This window comes from Vanellus vanellus (genome assembly GCF_965231255.1).
Source record: "Vanellus vanellus genome assembly, chromosome: 7".
NCBI classification, from domain to species: Eukaryota; Metazoa; Chordata; class Aves; order Charadriiformes; family Charadriidae; genus Vanellus; species Vanellus vanellus.
The window spans coordinates 24,849,988-24,871,914 of NC_138912.1; the positions used below are offsets into that span (position 1 = coordinate 24,849,988).

The 21,927-nt window shown below is 37.7% G+C and overlaps 1 protein-coding gene across 1 annotated transcript in view; it reads left to right on the plus strand.

Moving 5' to 3' along the window:
* KAT6B (lysine acetyltransferase 6B) overlaps window positions 1–21,927 on the plus strand; it is a 112,930-nt gene that overhangs the window by 34,528 nt on the left and 56,475 nt on the right. Inside the window, 1 exon segment of the mRNA XM_082486586.1 lies at window positions 21,428–21,536. Coding sequence (XP_082342712.1) covers window positions 21,428–21,536 — 109 coding nt within the window.

Below are 21,927 nucleotides of genomic sequence, written 5' to 3' on the forward strand. Positions count from 1 at the left end.
TAAGAGTTTGCAGCTCTGGCCTGCTGTTCCTTTTGTAAAGCTACAAGTGAGGGACTGTTGGGAAAGATGTAGGCTTAAAAACTGTTCAGGAGGCAAAATAATATACATGAGACTTCAGTTATTTCCTTGTAACTTCTTTTTATAGTTTCTCTTAGAGAGGAGATGGGTAGAGCATTTAGAAGAAAATACTGATGCACTTAAGCTCTCAACATATATTATGCATACTTCATACTGTAAATGTATAGACAAAACCTTTTTTGTAATCAAATTCTGGAGAAGGCTCTTTCACACAAAAGAGAGGTCTGTGTTAGAGCTGCATGCTGTTTAAAAAAAAACACAAACAAACAAACAACAAAACAACAAAATAAAAACCCCAAAACAACCCTGTTTCAATGGCAAGTCTATTTTCAAAAACATAATGGCCTAAGACTACTGTATGTGTTTATCGCTACACATAAATGCTCTTTCTAGCATTAGTTACTTGTTGAAACTAAGCTAAACTTGAGTACTGCTGTCCACATAAATTGTGTATGCTGAGGTGATGTGTCACTGTAGGTGACAAATGCTGGATGATTCTTGGGCCCAGGAACGTATTTTGGGGACACTGAGAAATTTCCTTTCCCCCTGTCTTGGCTAAAACTGAAACTTTGGATTTCTGGTGTCCCCCTGCCTCGCCAATCACACGACCAAATATTTTTACTGATTTTCCTTTATGGACAGCACAGTCCATACAATTTTTATGCTTACCTAATAGGCATCTATTCTTACAAATAAATGGAAGGGTTTGGTTGTCAGATGATCACTTTTCAAACTGAAATAAAACAAAGGCATCTCCCAATCATTCAGATATATCAGGAAGAATTATGGAAGGGTTAGTTTAAGAAAGGTGTTACATTTTTTGGTGTAAAACAAGGTGGGATAGTCTAAAACTATCAGTAGCTTATTATTTTATGGATATGTTGTCTTAAGAATAGAATTGCTTTAAAATACTAAACTGATGTCTAGGGCAAATAGTGAAGTTTCTTCAGAGAAAGTATGCTTGCTTTGACTTCTGAGCATATCGAGTACAGATGAATGCACATTCCTTAACTCTGCTGAATTAGAGCATGGAATGAAGACTGATAATCACTTCTAAACTGCTTTATATTGGAGGTAAACCAGAAACTCTTCACTTTGACAGTTATTGCACAGTCTCTTCACTTTTGTCTCCTGTGTACTTGGGCATTTGGGGTAGGGAGGAGGTTTCCGCTGTCTCTGTAAACTTACACTCTAGAAGCTGAAAAGTTCTTGGTACGCTGAGAATGAATTATTATTAATTTCTTATGTTACTTTCTCAGAGCTGACACCTTTTGACTAAAGCTGTGCTGTATCATTTAGGGGATATGTGTCTCTGCTGACCGTGACACATTGACTCTGTGCATGCAGAACTATAGTCCAACTGCATGTTCAGCCCCAGTTCAAGGGATAAGGTCAGAGCTCCTAGGTGCCGGATTCTCTCCGATGCTGTTTAAGTATTGCTAGAAGAGGTAAGAATAGTCCTTAAGTTCTATAAGTAGCATTCTATTCTAGTCTTTTTTCTTTTTCTTGTAAAACAGTAATACTGTTATCAGCTATCTGAAGACAGTGAGAAGGAAGTCAAATCACAGGTCCAAAAGAGAAGCTGATCTCTTCATTGAAATAGTAGTCTAGCAGCTGTTTCTAGCTTAATTCGGATGCTTTCAATTAAATGGAATTTTGAGAGAGCTGTAAAAATGCCTTAGTACATTGTTTGGTATTGGAGCGGAAATGGGGAAGTGGGGGAATGGGGCATTAATTAATGCAGTAATAAATTTATGCCTCTGTATAAGCAAAAGTTACAACTATGGCTCTGACATATTATGCGACTCTGTCGGGTTGTACCATTGTAATCTGTTGACTGGTAGGGGTGTGTGTGTATCTATATCTATCTTTGAATTGAGATATTTCAAGTTGTTAGAGAGTATGCTTGTGACAGTAGAAGGATTTATTCCTGGAAGAAGTCCGGAGGCTGCCCAGAGAGAACCACCTCCGTCCTTGGCAGTGCACAGGACTCAATGATATTGGTTTGCTGTGTTTCCCTGTTGTCTGACTTGACATAAATTATTTTTTACTGTGAATTTGTCTCTTTTTTTTTTCTCCAGACACACCATAGAAGTTCATTGTACTTCCTAACAAGAATGATTCAACAGAGGTGTTCTGGGGAAAAGACAGTGAATTTAGGAGATACTGGTTTCAGGAGGCTGTATAGATTTGTATGGGGAATATCTTTTCCTGAAAATGGTGGCGTCGGTATTCCATTCTACTTGCACTCCACCTTTCTCATCTAAGCAGTGCAGATGCTCTAGAGGATGTTGTGTTAGCAGATTCTGATGAAGAGGGCACGTGTCTTAGTGAAAGCCTTTATTTTTTTCCCAGAAAGCGGTGCTGAAGTAGTGACTATCCTGTGTGCCTAGCTATGATTATGGGCAGGAGAACAGCATTTTCTCCCAGGAAACAGAAGTCTTAGAATGTAGAAAAAGACACTTGCGATATATTTTCTCCTGCAGTTGTAATGGATAACATGACAAGATGGGGAAAAAAAAAAAAGTAGCAAATATGAATTTGCCAGATGTCCTAACTTTTGTACTTCCTTCTGTACCTGTGGGTATTATCTGTAGTTGTTGTGAAGGAGTAGATGCTGTTGTCTTTGTCAGTGGTATTTTTTTTAATTATTATTTTGAAGAGATGCAGATCTTAAAGCAGAAATGTATGCTGTTAGTTTAAATTCAAATTTTCCAGGCTGTAAATGTATTTGTGTTTAAAATGGAGTATTTAGGAATACAACGTACAACAACAATATACAACATACCTAGTTGTATCCATTGTTCCTTTTTCCTATCATCCATGAGACAACATTTCATATTGTGAATGCATGAAAGATCTCATCATTGATGTTGATGTTTTATGAATGTTACAGTGCAGCTTCTTTCCCTTGAGCTTCTGGGAGAGAAATGATGTTAGGAAACACTTAGGGTCGTGCTATTAACAGCAAATTTGGCTTACAGCTGCTGTTTTCTGTACTGGTGGGTTCTGGTATGGAGATGTTCTTTGCCTTATTTTTAATGTGGCAAGGGGTGTGGGATATAATATATAACAAAGTTTTATATATTCTCATGAGTGTCCAGCACACTTCGGACAATAAAATTTACTTAAGTGAATAACTGTCAAGCTTAAAATTGTGCTCATATGAACACAGACGCATTAAATGGCAATGGTATAAAAGATTATAAGGTATATAAATCTGCAGGTTGTGTGGGCTGTCACTGATATGGGATTTGCAGAGAGACCTTTTGAGAGCCACTTTTTTCTAACAGTAGGAATTCCTGAATCTTTCCAGGTGAGGTGAGTTTTGCTGATGTGTGTGGGGATAAGTTTTCTTACTCTGCCATCACTGAGAGAGGAGGGACTGTTGCCCTTATTACGAAAGCAGAAGCTAGAGAGACTGTAGTTGTGGTGTTCTCCCTGAGTGCATTTTAACTGTATTTTTATTGATTCATGGATGGACAGGAGAAGGGAAGAGAGGAGAGTTGTGTTTAGTAGTCAGTAGCAGCAGAACTACAACCCATGAGGTTTCCTAGCAGAAGGAAGGGGATTGCTGTCCCGAAGAATCATAGAATGGTTTAGGTTGGAAAGGACCTTGAAGATCATTGAGTTCCAGCCCCCCTGCCGTGGCTCTCCTCTGGACACACTCCAGCAGGTCCATGTCCTTCTTATGTTGGGGACTCCAGAGCTGGAGGCAGTACTCCAGGTGGGGTGTCACGAGAGTGGAGTAGAGGGGCAGAATCACCTCCTTGGACCTGCTGGCCACACTTCTTCTGATGCAGCCCAGGATACGGTTGGCCTTCTGGCCTGCGATCGTACATTGCTGGTTCATGTTGAGCTTTTCGTCAATCAGCACCCCCAGGTCCTTCTCCTCAGGGCTGCTCTCCAGCCATTCTCTGCTGAGCCTGTATTTTTGCTTGGGATTGCCCCGACCCAGATGTAAGACCTTGCACTTGGCCTTGTTGAACTGCATGAGGTTGGCTTGGGCCCACCTCTCCATCCTGTCCAGGTCCCTCTGGATGGCATCCCTCCCCTCCAGCGTGTCTACCTCGCCAAAGAGCTTGGTATCATCGGCAAACTTGCTGAGGGTGCACTCAACCCCACTGTCCTTGTCGCCAACAAAGACGTTGAACAGTACAGGCCCCAGTACCGACCCCTGAGGAACGCCACTCATCACTGGTCTCCACTTGGACATCGAGCCGTTGACCGCAGCTCTTTGAGTGCGACTGTCCAGCCAGTTCTTTATCCGCCGAGTGGTCCATTTGTCGAATCCATATCTCTTCAATTTAGAGACCAGGATATCGTGTGGGACAGTGTCAAACGCTTTGCACTTAGTAGCAGAGAAATTAGAGCATTTAGTACTTAGTAGCAGAGAAATTGCGAAGAAACCTCTGTTACCACAAGCTCATTAATTCTGCCAAACACCAGCAGTGTTAAGTATTATCTTACAAATATCATACAAGTGCACATTTGTTTTCTCGAGTATAAGGAAACTTCAAAAGCATTTAAGGAGAATAGACTGTGTCAGCCAATGTCATAAACCATTCATGGCTTGACTTGTCTTTCAAGGAAAATCCTCTGCAGAATGCATTAGTTTGTTCCTTAGTATGAACTTTGTGATCTTGCTAAGCAAACTCAGCCTAAATTAACTGAAATCTGTACTGAGTGGCCAGTAACATTTAAAGTGTTCCGTCTGTAAAGAAAATAGTATTTGTTGTGATGCAAAAGTACTTGTCCTTTCTGCCTGCTCTCAACTCACTTGGTGTGCAAATCATGGAACTCCTGCTACAGTGCAACCTGGCAGATGTTGTGTGCAGCCTTCAAGTCTCCTAGCCAGCATCAAGAATGAGCTGTTCTCTCTGTGTAATAGAAGATTCTGAATATAAGGGTGGTAGAAATATAATACCTTTAGAGATGTCCTAAATGACTGGAGACATGCCCTCTTCCACCACCCCCTTCTGCCCTTTTTAATGGAAGAAAGCAAACTGGTCACTTTATAAATGTATGCATTAATATATAGCTGTTTCATAGATTTACTTTGTGGGGGTTTTGTGTGTCATAGAGCAGAGTCCCATGTTTGCATGTCTGTGGTGTGATTTAGGGGATTAGGTAGCTGCTGTAAACCCTTGGGGGAGTTGAAATTAACACTTCTGGAACATCAGTTTGATTCCTGCCCCTCTACTCCCTCACCACCACCACCCTTTCTCCCCCCCCCCCCCCCCCCCCATCAACTCATCAACTCTTCTGTCTGCCTTCATGGTCATTGTTTTATCAGTTAGAGTGCCTTGGCCATTTGGGGTTTGAATGTATTATCATAGGGGCCTAAAATGGGGATTAGAGATATGTTACCTGGAAAACTTGATTTTTGTCTGTCTTGATATCTGGCTTTCATTGTATATGTTCTGAACATGTAATTTGATTTAATCACATATTAATTTATTGGCAGGTTGGAAATGTAAATCTGAGGTTTTTGCTGAAATATAAGTGATCTCTGTTTGATCTGAGTATTACTAGATTTATCCCAAATGAGAAATAAACCTACTGTTACTAGAAGGAGATTCCTAATCTCACATAAGTGTTATAGCATAAACTGCGTGATTTAGGTTTGTGTTTCTGAAGTTCTATCAAACATCATTTCAAGAAATAGTCTGTCATTTTAAAAAAGTAAGAAAGATTAGAATGAGAAGTTGTTTTCAGTTGCTCATTTCACTTGATTCATATATTTTGGCTTTTAAATTTCCAGCTTTGCTATGTTTTGAGTAATAAAATTTTACAAGGGGTTTCGTGCAATATTAATACTTTCCCCTTCCACCACCACCACCCCCCCACCCTCCCTCCTCATGTTTTGTCACTGTCATCTCTCTTCAAGTGTAGATATATTTCTCAAACAAATTGTTGTTTTCTTTGGCAGGCACTACAAGCAAGTCTGTGTGAAATTATGTAATGTCTGAAAAGTTATATTCATGATTAATTAGCCTATCATGAAACTATTTTGGTGTGTGTGGAATAACCAGATCATACTTTTTATTTATTTGGCAGTGGTAGAAGGCACTCTGGTCAGATCAAGAAACTTCAGAATGCTTTCTATTAACTATTATATACATTACCTGGTTACCATTGGAACATGAAATGTATGGGGTTTTTTATTGGTCAGTTAATGTGAACCTTGCCTTTGGCTTCGAATAAACTTTAAAGGAAACTAACTTGACCTGCAAGTATGTTTTATTTCCTGACTAGTAAAATTTATGGTTGTTTGCTTAAAGCTGAACACCCTTTAAATGGCATATTCAAAGAAAATTTTTCAAGAAGTTAAAAATCGGGGGAATTATATGTTGTATCCGAACTTCATTGACATCAGTGGCGCAGCTCTCAGACAGCACTGGAGGCAATATCTCAACCAGAATTCTAAGTCTTGAGAGGGATTTCTGTACAATTTATAATGCAAGGTTTTGTTTTGGTTGGTTTGTTTTGGGGCTTTGTTTGTTTGCAAGAAATCTATCCAGTGCAGTTAAATTATGTTCCAAAATTTCCAAGGTGTAGATGCTGCATCTTTCAGATGCTGACTTGGTTAGCAAGACTTCTGGTTAGTAGTGAAAGCTTTTAGGTTATGTTGTAAGCATCAGAGTAGAGAGAGGGAAAGGGCTTCTTCTGTGGGTTGGGTTATGTAGAAATCTTTATAGGTTGTTATTGAAGTGATCTGTGTTTTAGACAAGTAGTTTTCAAAACCTTTTCTTTACTCTTTAAAAATTCTGTTTTCTGTCACTTAATTGGTATTTCACAAATCCTTGCTTTTTGCAAAACTGAGGGTGATGCTATGCTCATCCTAAATGTAATTACTTGTTTAAATTAGCTTTGCTGTTAAAGAACACCACATGTAATTTTTTTTCCCCCACTAAATTGATGGCATTCTTTCTTATGCCATAAGCATAGTTTCTTATTTGTAAGTATTTTAAACACTGGGTTAAGCCACCAGAGGGCAAGAGCTGTAAATAATACTTTGATTTATGCTGTTAAGAAATAGCAGTATGTAGCTCATCTCCTTGCTTGTGCCTTAGGATCCACTGTCTACTTGCTACTTTTGACTGGTTAAGGGAGATACTTTCCTCACACTAGTTTATAAAGAAGCCTAAAATATGTGGAGTTTGTAGGGATCAGAATTATTTGTGTGTCTTGTCCCAACCAGTTATGCACTCATTTGGAATTAGATCAAAGACACTATTTTTGTGGTTGCACTGCATGAGAGAACTTGCATTGAAAGTAGCTTGAGTATTAAAGATAAAACTGCAGTTTTAATGGGCAGTGGTTCTTAACAGTGGATGGTGTTGTAGGTACAGGTTATTTCATTACTTAGTTCTGTTACTGAATGGAAGTGAACAGGAACAGCTTTCTGTTACGTTAAATAATCCTGGCAGTGTTGGAGGGAGGTTGATGCTTGAAGACTTCAATTTCAAACTTGGGCGTGGTCCAATAGTATTGTTAGATTGATTTGCAAGTGATTATATGTGTGGGTTTTTTTTTAAATATATTCTTTCCTTCAGTTATGTCTTTTTGTTGGAGTACAAGTTTCTTACCACCTTCCATAGGCTATCAGCAATACAATTGCCATTTTTGAGGCAGAGCATAACCACCTTGGAGCACTGTTTAAAAACCCTCACAAAATTACAGTAAGCAAGCTGCTGGATGAATGAACTTTGCTATGACTGTTCTGCTGTCCTTTTTGTTCTGTTGTATGAATTCTGATACTAGCCACGTGCTTTCCCTGAGTAGTATGGCCATTTTATATTACTGGTGGGACAGAGAATGGCCTTTTGGAATTCATGGGTTTTGTTTGATACTACAGACTTTGAAATAATGTAGAAGATAGCCTCTCAAACCCTGGTTTTAATCTGACTAGATTTGTTTCCAGAAGCCATACAATACAAATGGCTGCAATATTTTTTTTCCCCAGCTTAATGTGATAGTTGAAGGCTAATCTCAAGCCCATTTCCTTCAAGAGACTTTCATTTAACTTTAATAGGCCTTCTTGGAAACCTTTCTAAGAAAAGCTGGTCTTCTGTGAAATATTTACTGGTTTTGTTCTGAGCTGTTTGAGCTCTGGTTTACATGGAATGACTAGTTAACAGTGCTTTATTAAATTCTAATGGAGATTACTGTATTTGTAAAATTAACTACAGTGATCTGGGTTTTTAATTATAAAATTACGCTTTGATTGGATGGGTAATTTCTTCACAGTATGTCAATATTGAACATCACCTGTACATATAAAGAAGCAGGGGCTAATACAGCAATCTGTTTCATTTGTTCAAAATGCCAGCCTCTTAGGTAACTTCTTAGGGTATATGGCTACTTTGCCTATTCACCTTTATTATCCCCTTGCCATGGATTTCAGCACTTGGATCAAGTGAAAAACTGCTATTCTCCTAGGTCTTGTATAAAATATGCTGCATGTACTTTAGGGATCTGGCAGATTTTCAGTGGCATTGTGTCTTGAGTGATGGCTTGTAAAAGCAAACGCCTGCAAGTGATTTCAGTGTCTTGGCTGTTGAATAAACTGCTTTTCTTCTCTCAAGAATAAAGTTCAGTTCCTGTTGCCGGCGGGGAGGGGGGGGGGAATGGGGTAGGTGGTGGTGGGAAATGAAGCTATTAGCATTTAATCGACTATTTGTTTCTCCCTGTTGAGCGAGGAGACCAGGAATGACTATTTAAAAATAAATATGCATGCTATATGCGTATACCATTATATGTTATATGCATGTGTAAACTAAATCCTTTTTTTCTGTTGTTTTTAAAAAACTAACAAAAAACCCAACACAACCAAACCAAAACATGGTGCTCTCTCTCACAATCACATCAGTGGAAGAAATCTAAAGAAATAGTTGTCTTGTAATCCCTTATCAGGTTCTAGAATTTGCAGCTTTAGTAATTTTTTTTGGTCCTAATATTTTCCCTTCAGGTATGTGAGGCAACTAGGCAGGATATTTCTTGACTTTGTGCTGAAATTCAGCTGTTTCATCTTGAAGTAGAACGGGGCTCTGATTGTTTTATTTGTAATTGCACTTCAAAAACTAGCCCAGTCTCATGAAGCCCTACTTCTGTTCTTAGTATAGTGCTACTCAAATCTAGACAGTGCTGACAGTAAACTTGCCCCAAAGAGTAAACTAAATAAAATATGCATATGATCAATTTAATATGCAATTAAACATTTTCCCTGAGCAATTAGCATCAAGACAACTAATAATTATCCTGTGCCACACTGCAAACATATTATACACATTTATGTAAGATGACTTTGGTAATAAGTTATGAATAAAAATATGCATATATACAAACATCTGAGTAAACATAATATTATGGCAATGAAGTGTGTGTTTTTCATACTGGAGTTTTTTTAATCTGCTTAAAAGTAATACTTTTTCTCAAAGCATGTAAAAATTGACATGCCCATGGGGTAATGGTCTGTGAATTGCACCTCTGCTTAGCTGCTTGTGATTACATGTGCCACCTGCTTCATTCTAGTTGCATTGCAGTAACAGGTGGAATTTGGAGTTAGGAAATGCAATCCCATTCAAACAATTGTATGTACATGAGACAAAACCCAATGGATTCCGTGCCAAAAAGTTTGGCCGTCTCCTGAGCATACGAAGAAACTGAGATATATGAAGAAAAGGTGAAAGTAAGACGCAAGGGGTGAGCAGGGTCGTAGAAAGCTAAATGCTTGTGCAATTAAGTTTACTTTGGAATGAATACCTTAAAGGTGAAAGTCTTGGAAAGGTTACATGCTAGTGATGTGGAAGCTGTGTGGTTTTGACTATGTGTAGTCAAATACAGTGGATGGCATTGTGGTTGATGGTGTAGAATATGAGGTCATGATGAAGCATGATAATGATAGGTCATTGGTTTACGGCTTAAGTGCATTGTTTTTGTGGTGGGAAATGTATGATGCTGTTAAGACATCTAGATGGATTTAAAGGATTGAGTTTTGAGGGAGATGTGAAGAGTGAAAACTCCTTATTACTTTGGAAAAATTTGAGCTACATAAAAAGCAAAGGTGTCACTTGGAAGATGACCTCATACTTTGACTAATGATTGCTATGTAAAGAATAGTGCAACTTTAGGTATAATCTGCTTGGCTGGATTTGCAGTAGTGACTTCACTTTTATCTGTGGAAGTCAATGGACTACTTCGGAGAGGGAATGAAGAAAAGCAAGCCTGTTGGTACACTTGAAGTTGTTCTGTTTGCCTGTTTGAAGAGTGTAATTAAAAAAAAAAAAAAAAACCAAACAAAAAAAAAAACAAAAATATTTTTTTTTTAGCCAGAAAGTGGAGTTCAAGATATGTAGATTTTGAACCAGCTGCTGGTCTCATAATGGGCAAGTAAGGGAACAGAAAGGATGAAGTTTGGAGTTGAAAAAGGAGAAAGTTTTGGAGCCGTTCTAATTTTAACTGTTATTGAAATATCCCTTTGGATGAGTGTGAAGACATCAGTTTTTTACATATTAGGTGTAAAGAAAATGGATCTGAGTTATCTTTATATAAAATCTAATTTAAAAATATTTTGCATTAACTAGTTTTGCGTTAACTAGTTTTGCGTTAACTAGTTTTGCGTTAACTAGTTTTGCGTTAACTAGTTTTGCGTTAAGGGTATCTTGCAGAAGGTGAAAGAAGGGAGCAAACCCATAGTAGTTGAATGTGGAATTGAGTAACATTGTCTATATGCAGTACTGATAGTGCATGGTCTTTTCAGTCTCATGTTTGATAGAGACAACTTATAAATGTGTATTCCTGAAGAGAGCATCAATAACATAGGTGAAAAGTACTAAACTAACTTCCACACACACACTTGGTGTGTGTCTTTTCACTTCAAAACCACTGAAGAGACAGTTTCAAGAAGCTTCAAGACTGCTTGGCCCCAGATTAGATTTTCACAATGTAGATGATGGTCATCAGAATCACAGGAAGATGCAACTAGAAAACAGTAGTGTGTGTATATAGGACATATTTACAGCTTGTGCTATTTAAAACATGGCTGGTAAGCATAAGTACCCCTTAGGGGCAAGATCTGTAGTTGGACTCTAACTTCACAATGGAGAATGAAGAAGGGGGTTGTGGGTAGCCTTCTTCATAGCCCAGTTATATTAATAGCCTTGGTTACAGGACTTTTTATTTTGAAAACAATCTTACTACTACAATAATGGAAAGGTGAATATATTTTTTTAATTGTTTGGTTCCAGGTGTGGGACTAAAGCAGGAAACCCACACATGACATAACAAATTCCCTCCCATCAGGAGGGAAGAGCCTCCTTTCTCCTATAGTGCTACCATAGGAATTAACAAAAATCATGGAAGGGGTACAATTTAAATAAGTGAAGTACCTGAGTTCAGTAACTTTTGAAATGATAGCAGGGCCTACAGATACCAGATGTGTTTTTAGGCTGTCTACAATAGTCTTGTGTGTCTATTAAACTTGGGTTACGGTTTGAAAGCCTCCCCTCTGTAAGTGTAGAGGCTTTAGATTGATTCTGTTCAAAATGAAAGTTGAGCCTCCAGAGGACTGGGAGATTTATCTGTACTTTTTTGTTACTGCTTTGCACCCTTCTCCATATGTATACCATGCTTTGGGTCATGGCTTTTCAACAGAAAATGTATTTTTAAAATTTTCAGTGGATATAAACAGCAAACAAAAGCATGAATGCAGTTTGACTTATGCAAACTTAAGACGACTAGGGCAAATGAATAAAACCCTTTCTAGAAAAGGTTCGTGTGTGTGTACTTCTGTGAGGGTTTTGTGACTCTTTTGATCAAGGTTGTTTCTTCATTGCATGTTTAGCAATATTCACTGTGCAGAGTACTAATCTTAGTCGGTTTCTTGAGTACAGCTGAAGCAAAGTCAATAAATTGAAATCAGTTTTATTGTTGTTTCTGGTACCTTGTACTATTATATGAACTAACACAAGTCTAATTTGAAATAGAATTTGACTTTTATTTTCTTTTCCATATTGCAAGGAAAATACGCTTTTGAAGCCTGAAGTTGCATTCTGTTTTCTAAGCAGTAATTGTTGTGAGTTCCCCCTGTTCTAGGTTGTACTGTTTCAGAGTTTGGAAGAGGGAGCAGGAATGCTCCTTTCAATAACTTAAAAATAGAAACTGTAATTAGAAAACTGTCTAGTAGTGTGTGCCGTTTCATACGTGTATTCCTCATGACAGTGCTTGTTTAACAAGATTCAGGTTAGCTTTTTGTCTGTCCAGTTCCATCAGCTGTAGTGATGCTTGTTGCCTGATGAGGTTAAAAGGCACACAAAGAGGTGCAGGGGAGCTGTATTCAAGTGGGACATGATGTGTCCAGGGAGGTAGATGATGTATTTTCCTGTAAGAGCTAGTTAAAACACTCTGGGAGAGAACTTCCTAAACATCCAAGGTTGCATTGTAGGCTTGGCCATATTTTTCAGAGTGAGAAGGAAGAGGCAAGTGTTTGTTTCAGTTTTGTTTTATTTTTTTTTAAGTTGTTTTAAGGATATTACAAGGAATTATTAGCTGAAGAACAACGAAAAAGATAGGAATAACTTACTGTATGCTCTGCACACATAATTTCAGCTCAGGTTTGCAAGGGAACTGGTGTGCTCAGGTGAATAGAGTTCTTATGCCTCTTTAAGGAACCATAGTTTTCTTATGGGCTGAGGTGGGAAAGTGCTCCCCCTCCTGCTGTTACCTGTAGAAATATATCAATTTGGATGCACTTTCAGGCGTTTCCCACCTCATCAGCAGTGCATGATGGAAGTGAGACTTCCAGTTTTCAAGAGACGATTCAAGAACACTATGTGAGAGACAGTCTTTATATGTGTGCCCTCACAATCTTCACCAGACGTCTGCTGATTGCTCTGCGAGTGCACACAAAGGGGAGGTCACAGACCTGCAAGAATGCGTTTCCAACTCTGAAACCTAGTATCACTTTTGCAGTTAGATGCCTTTGGGGTCTGTGAATCCAGGAGGACACAAAGGGTTTTAAATTTATCAGTTTGGGGTAGTTTACGTACCTCTGACAGTTATACCATATATCATATTCCCATACAGACATACCCTTTGAAAGTGCAGGAGGGGGATGTGACCAGAGGAAGCCACTGTGTAGTAAGGAAATAGGAGTCTTACAGAGCAAAAGAGAACACGAACCTATATTCCAGCTGTGAAGATACTGTTTCGGGGGAAGAGGAGAAGCTTCAGACTATAGTTCTTCCTCAACACACACTGTTCATGTAATTTATTGACTTGAACGTGTAATAAAAACTTTGGCACCCTGGACTGTCCTCTTTTCTTGGAACAGCTCTTGTGCTGGCTTTTTCTTTGTGCTCTCTGAATGTATAGGAGCTACATTAAGGTTTGTAGTAGGTGTAATGTTTTCACACTTCTGCAGTAATAGCCTGTTGCATGTTTTTGACGTCATTTGAGTTAGTGTGTGTTTTTTACCCTATGATACCTGTGTGGTATTTTAGAGCTAACATGGGACCTACTGGACAGTTGTCATTAAGAAGTTGTTTTTAAAAAAATCAAAGTTTGACTTACCTTATAATAACTAATTCCTGAAACATGATTGATTTTTCTGGAAAGTAAACTCAATTTTTTTTACCCACAGAATGGGTGCAGTAAGGGGATTGCAGCTGAAAGTACTCATAATATCTAGCCTTGACTGTGACCAAGAGCAACCGCTTCAGTAGCGGAGACTAGAAATCAGTACCTGTGGGACATTCAGTTTTTGTTTTTCAATATTTTTTTAAAAAACAGTATTTAGACATGCTCCTGGTGGTATTTCTTGTTCAAAGACAAGGAATTTTCATAGTTTTTTCAAACTACAATGTGATGGTCAAAAAAAATAAGAAGGCAAATAGCCCATGAAGGTGCTTTGTGAAAATGTATGTATTCTGAGGTAGCAAGCTTGCTGCTTCTGTCCTTCCTAAGGCTGTAAATAATTAAGTAATTGAAGTAGGGTGAAGATTGGGACCAGAACAGTGGATCGTGAAGATCATGGCAGTTCCCATTTTCAGTAAAATTTGCTTCTCTAGCCTGTTAACCCTGAGATTACTTGCATGCTCTTTCTATTCATAGGATAATAGAGATCCAATATTTTTGTATCACGCACAAGGATGTGTCGTCCAGCAGGTTGTCAGATGATGTTGAGGTGTTTCCGAAAAGGCAGTGAGAGACACTTGCAAATGTGAACAGTTGATTGTTTTGTTTTGTTTACTGTTCAAACTTAAATTTCTTCGGAGTGTGTGTGTGTGAAACTCTTCATTTCTTTTAATGTATGTGTAACATTTAATGAAACTAGCACTTAAAACCATAATTGTGTGTACACAGCTAATGCCGAACAGTTTTCAGACAATCTGTTTAAAGCCTCAGAGTACTATAGAAATGCAAATAGTAATCTCATTGCTTTCACGGGGATTTGTAGTTGTGGGTAACTTTGCGTACTCAAAAATAAGACTTTTCAGGACTTATCAATGTGACTTTTTGGGGGATGGGATGTTAGAACATGCTAAATGCTTTAAGAATTTCATGGGAATGATAAATGTAGTCAGATGAGCATGTAAATTCCACAAGCATAGAAACTACAGTATGAAAAAAAAATTGGTATTTTGTGTCAGTTTTGCGACAAATTCTGGCATGATGTCCAGCTGAATTTTTACCAAGGATTCATTTAACAGGCTATGAGTTTCTCAGAATAACTAGCTGTGATTCATTAAAATAAATAAATAAAATAATTTACTGGTTGCATAAATGACTTACAAGTCTTGCTTAAATATGGAAGCTGCACTAGTTTAACTAAAGCTAACACTACGTTGTTATTTCTAAATGAGTATGATTTTTGTGTAGACCAATCTCAGAGTTTGTAGTATATATGAAGAATGTGAGAATGTTTCAGAACTTGTAAACTGTGTTTCCTTTGTAACTCCTTGTAAACTCATGTTTCCTTTTTTTTTTAAATGAATGACAAAACATTCCATTAAGTCACCAAACACAGTATTTTTGTTATTTTTAGTCTTTATCTGTAGCACAGACTTACTAAGCATGGTTTTTCTTGTTGTTTTCTGAAGTGAGTGAAATGATGAAGCTATACTGTAAATTCACACGTATTCATATAATTTTTAGTGAAAATGGTCTTAAGTGTTGGGATAATCACAAAAAATTACTGTCTAAAATGGGTTTAAAACTATGAACATTATGAAATTACTTTTTTTTGGGGTGTGCTTATTCTGAAATAAAGATTAGGGTGTGGGGAGGAACCTAAACTTTTTAAGGTAAGATTGCTGCAGCATCCAGTGCTCCACTGACATCTTCGGCGCTATAATTGAGTGCTATAATCATTGTCAGTCTGTGGACATGGGGCTAGAATCCTTAGGCCTGAAAACCTCACGGTATTCCTTGGGTAGCCCATGTTTTTTGTTGTGTTTTTTTGTTTTTTTTTTTTTTTTTAATTACTGCAGTAACCCAGTCATAACATTGTTTTGGTTGGAAGAGACCTTTAAGATTATTGAGTCCAACTATTAACCTAGCACTGTCAAGTCCACCACTAAACCATGTCCCTCAGCACTACATCTACATGTCTTTTAAGCACCTCCAGGGATGGTGACTCAATTACTTCCCTGGGCAACCTGTTCCAATGCTTGATAACCCTTTTGGTGAATAAATTTTTCCTGATATCCAATCTAAACCTACCTTGGCACAACTTGAGGCCGTTTATCATGGAACCACAGAGTTTTCAGAGTTGGAAGGGACCTCTAGAGATCATCTAGTCCAACTCCCCTGCTAAAGCAGGATTGCCTAGAGCACATTACTCAGGACTGCATCCAGGCGGGTCTTGAAAATCTCCAGAGAAGGGGACTCCACAACCTCCCTGGGCAGCCTGTGCCAGTGCTCTGTCACCCTCACCGTAAAGAAGTTTCTCCTTGTATTTGAATGGAACTTCCCATGTTCCAACTTGTGCCTGTTGCCCCTCGTCCTGTTACTGGGAACCACTGAAAAGAGCCTGGCTCCATCCTCCTTCAGCCCACCCTTTAGATACTTGTATGCCATAATAAGGTCTCCCCTCAGCCTTCTCTTCTCCAGGCTAAAGAGTCCCAGCTCTCTCAGCCTTTCCTCATAAGGGAGATGCTCCAATCCCTCAGTCATCTTTGTTGCCCTACTCTGGACTCTCTCCAGTAGTTCCCTGTCCCTCTTGAACTGGGGAGCCCAGAACTGGACACAGTATTCCAGTTGTGGCCTCACCAGTGCAGAGGGGGAGAATGACCTCCCTTGACCTACTGGCCACACTCTTCCCTATGCAGCCCAGTATTCCATTGGCCTTCCTGGCAACAAGGACACATTGCTGATTTATGTGGCTTACTCTTATGCTAGCACTTCATACTTGGGAGAAGAAACTGACCCCCACCTTGCTACAACCTCCTTTCAGGTAGGTTGTCTGGAAATCTGGAAACAGTAATCTCTGCACTTCAATTCCCTGTTCTTTCTGCTCTGCCAGATGTTAAAGTTGGATGATAATTTAGATTCTTTATGGTGAAGGATGTCACTTGTGCATTTTCTCTTTTCCCTTGTTATGTGAGTGGTTGCTCTTCCTTCCTTTCTCTCCCCTGTATCAAATGCAGGCAAGAGGATGAGCTGCAATCCTGTCCTTCTCCACCTCACCTGCTGCACCAACTCGCAGTCTCCCCTTGCTTCCCCCTGTGCCCCTCAGGTCCCCGTGATTTGTTCTGCTGTTCATGCATTCCTGCTTTGCCTGGTGGGCTAACAGCTCAGAAATCTTCCTTCTCCCATCACTCAGGTTGAGGATATGTAGGCACACTGAGGTAAAACCATTAATGGGTTCACATTGCCCTCCTCATGAAAGGCAGTAGATTTCAAACTTGACTGTCTGATGGTCTTCAGTCTTTCTAGATACTTAATGGCAGGCACTTGAATATGATACTTGTTCTGATAATTTTGTTTGTTTGTGGGGTCTTTTATGTAGCACAAGAAAAAAACCATTGTGTATATGGCCTACCAAATTTTTTTGGGAGTAACTGAACTGCAGACCATAATTCTTCCTTCATCTCTTTACTGGCCTTTTTTAGGAAGGTGGTGTGTTTGAGGTCAGAGCAAGGGTTTATATACTGCCTCAAGGAGAGACACTGATTGTGGCCTGTGATAGTCTGTGATACTCTCTTTTATTAACCCAGTCTCTTGAAAACATAGCTGCATAGCTTTTCTGGTTCACGCATCTTTTATGACAGTGTTCTGATCAGCTGCAGTTGGTGGTTGTTTATAATTTTGCCTCTGCATTTTTGCCTGAAGGGAAGGGGGGCTATACGTTTGAGACTTCCTATTGTGAATGTTAAAAATAATGCCTTGTTTAACATTTGTACTGTATGTGTAGCAGGATTAACAGGTATCTCCTACCAAGCTCTAATAATTAATTTGTCAGTGTAAAGTAATACAATCTATTTAAAACTTATATACATTTGAGAAATGTATATACTGTATTTTACAACATAATCCTTTCTTTCCTACTTATTGTAGGAAACTAAGAACGTAAACTTGAGCAGATGATCACACAGTATGCATTATGAGGGTTTCTGAGCCAAAAGTACTGATGACAGTGGAAATACCATGATACGGTACTTGCTTTTAATGCTATTTAGGCAATTGATGGACTGTGGTGGTTGGATATATGATGTTTTAAAGAATTGATTGACTATGACAGTTGGATGTATGATGCTTAAATAAGTATCGTTCAATTTCTAATTGGAAAGTAAAATAAAAACCCAACCTGTTTACTTGTGCTGAGTTGATGGTTTGTTTATTGTTCTATGGTACATAATTTTTTTTTCTTTTTAAAAAGAGAAATCTGGATCCTATTCCCTGACTGCTTTTTGTGAAGCTTCAGCTTCTGAGTGCAACTGCATGTTTGCATAATGTATGAATTTTCTACGAATTACCCCTACTTCAATTGGAAATAGTTATTTCAACAGGGCAAATTTTTACATTTGGATGTACAATTTCTATTGACCTAGAAAACTAAACACTTTTGAAAGTTGTAATGTACCATGTTCCCAAAATTAAACGAATGAAAAATTCTTCTCAGTTTATTAGTTCTGTTAACACTTATCCAGTAACATACTATTATTTCTTTTTCCAGACCTATCTTCAGTGACAGAGCAGACACCATAGTCTTAAAGTCTTGGTAACACAGTTGCTAATGTGGTTCTTAAATATTAGATGAAAAAGTTATTTTCCATTTAAACTTAGGTTGAACAATAAGAAAAATATTACTGGTTCATCTGGTATAAAATATTGCAGTGTTGAATAACTAACCATACTAGTTCCTGTAAGAGATTAAATGGAATTAACCTTCCTGATGACTAATCATTGTTTTTCAGAAAATAGTGATACTAGACTGCTACATTTTAAAAGAGAAACTAGTGATTAAGAAAAGAGATGCAGGTAGGAGATGCATTCCTGTTTGGATTATACTCTGACTCAGTGGAAAAAAAAAAAAAAAAAAAAAAAAAAAAAAAAAAACACAAACTAAAAAAAAACCCAAACCAAAACCCACTTAGTTTATCCTGATTGAGACAGTTGTGAGCCAGAAATAATACTACCAGTATGAATATGGTTTTGCTTTGACTGTGCAAGCTAAAGCAATATGAAACTACATTTGTTTACTGTGCTGACAAGAACGTGTGTATACTTTACTCTCAGTAGCTCAGAGATCAGACCCAGTAATACAGTTATTAACATAAATGGCTTCAAAATATATACTGGAGCCTGTAAGTTTCTTGAAAACTTGTGTGTGAAGTGAGGATTTGCAAGCTCTCTATTATTAGGTTCTGTATGGGAACATCAGTCTGTAGCCCTGAACTGGCAACAACCTTTGTCCTTTATTTTACCTTTAGTTAAAAACAAAACAAAAGAAAGGGGGTGGGGGGATGAAATAAGGAAGTAAATGAATGTTGGCTAATGGCCATGTCTTTTCCTAGAGCAAGAAAAAAAAAATCTTGGAAAGATAAATGAGATTGTGGACCTGGATTTGTTTCATTACATGAATGATATGTGATGTTTTGTAAATTATTTATCAGAGCGAGCCTTTCTGAAATGACTAAGGCACTGTTATATTAAAGGGAAGGAGAATGGTATAATGGTACGGTTGCCAAGAGGAGATTTTTACTGGATTCCTCTAAAACAATAATCTTTCTTTTAAAATTGTCTGTATTAAACTTTAAGTAGCAGTTAAGAAACGTCCACAAGATGCTGCAAGTGAACAGTTGTATTTGGATAGCTCTGGATCATTTCTCTGCTGATGATTATTGGTGTAGTTTATGTATTTTTTGTTAATATCATTTTGCTCCAAATACAAGTCTGTTTAAAAAATATAATGACGGGACAGATTTGTTGAATCATCTTACTGGCAAGAATAGCAACTAACTCTTTTTCTTTTCTTTGTATATGCGCTGTTTTTAACTTGCAAGTAAAAATTCTGCAGGTAATTGGTATATCCTTTCCCACCTATAGAATTACTGATCTGGTTCAATGCCATCCTGCCAAAACTGACAACAATATCAATAAAATTTTTTAAATGTTTTGAAGCATGACTAAATTGGAAATCTGCCAGTTTTACAACTTCGACAATGATTTTTGTCCAGGTAGCACTTTAATATTTCAGCTATCCATATAATCCATAATAGAGGTCTTAGTAAGACTAAGGACCACAGTTAATGTTTGTTCCTATTAGTTATAAGAAGGTAATACTGCAGTTTCCTTTTGTAGTTTATGGAAAAAAAGCACACATCTCCATACTTACGAAAAGTCTTCAGCTCTGGTCATCTTTTATGTATATTCTTTGGGGTATACAAGTATGTCAATATTCCGATAACTAAATTGTGAAGAGATGAACAGTGAGCGGACCTTCTGAGGACTAAGCTTTCAGAAAAAGTACTATGCCTCGGGGTATGTTTATATGGAAGTGGTTGTAGGCTAGGGTAAGGATGTGTATATTCCTCATGGCTGGGTAGGACAGCTTTACCTTGCTGGTGTCAGTATTCTTTGCAATCTGCTGCTTGATTTAAGATGATCTTAAAGCTCAATAATATAGACTTAGTTTCAGTATTTCTGTATTATGTTGTGTTAAGGTGTAAGGGCATATCTATGTGGAACTGATGCCTCTTCAAGAATACCCTTTAAAAAAAAAAAAAGCATTCCCTACTTCCCAGAACTATAATGGAATACGGATTTGTAGGTCAAGTGGAGGTAGTCTGTCAGCTTTTGAAGTGTTGTGGCATAGAGTGGAAATGTAAAAAATGAAAAACAATTGAAAACAACAAATCTTTACTTTGGTATATAAACCTAACAGCATTGCCTAGCTAAATCTGGAAACTAGGAATTTGCGAAAGAAAGGATTTTAATTTTTGAGTTGTTGTGATACTAGCTGGTAGAAGCCAGTATGGAAGGATACTCTTATTTGAGTATCCCACTTGAAGAAATAGTTGCATATCATATTATTTGTTACAGATCTGTTTAAAGACACTTCTATATAGGCATTAATACATGAATATTCTGGATGATGCAGGTAAGTAGTTTCATTAAATTTACTGCAGAAACTGTTTTGGGGTATTTAATCTCTGATAGTTGGTCACATAACAGATTAGGAAGATGGGGAATTAAATTTGTATCAATTCTTAAGACTTTTTCTGTGAAATTCTGTGTATTGCTTCTAGACACTGAAAGATCTGTATGTCTTTTATATTCCAATTGTGTATCATAGCTGATGGGACTCATCAGACTGGAATGGATAACTGTCGATCTGTTGAATCCAATGTTTTTACCCCAAAATGGTAGTTTCAAAGGGAGGTGTGAGTTGTATTGGATGAAAAAGTAATAAAGCATGTCTTAAATCTGAGAATTTTTGTAAAAGTTACTGTTTTTTCTTGTGGAAACGAATTGTATTCATCTGTAAAAAAGACCAGTTTGCATCTTAATCCTTGAACAGTATTACATCTGAAGAACAAGTGATTGCATTCTGGAGCTGAAAGTGTGTGTTCAAGGATAGTGCCCTAAGTTTTAATGTTTCCTCATTTTTGTTAGCACTAGTCTTATTGGAGATGTTTACATGGGATTAGTACACAAGGTTGCTTATTATGGGCCAACTTAATATTTATGAAATATGTTAAGATAATAAGCTTTGTTATTCCAGAGTTAGTAAAATTGACATTTGTCTTGGTAATTTTGGTAATTGATATGTGGTACAACAAAATGTCAGGTAAAACTTTTTTTTTGCTAGCTAACTCTGTCTCTTTATTTTTGAATCTAGCCACGAGCTGATCCCATCCCGATATGTAGCTTTTGTTTGGGAACGAAAGAATCAAACCGTGAAAAAAAACCAGAAGAGCTGTTGTCTTGTGCAGACTGTGGCAGCAGTGGTAAGTTGGTTGAATTTACAAATACTAGAGATGTTTATGTTTAAATCTGGTTTTAAGGTATTAAAAATACTTTAAACTTCTGAATGTCATCCTCTCTTTGGACATAGATTGAGAACTTAAAGGGAGGTGGAAGATATATTTTTTTTTTCAATTACTTAAATTTTGTCATCTGGATAACGTCAGATGGGAGGTGTGAATTCATCTTTATGCCAAAAGTATAGATCTGTTGAGTAAATTAATAGGGAAACCCTACGTGTAAAATACAGAAATTCTGTTACTGTTTGATCTGAAAACTCAGTTTTGCATTGTGACATCAAATGACGATCAAGAATTTTGCTTGCACTGATATGCAGTGTTTCAGAAGCTGAGGAATAATCATAATAATAAAGAC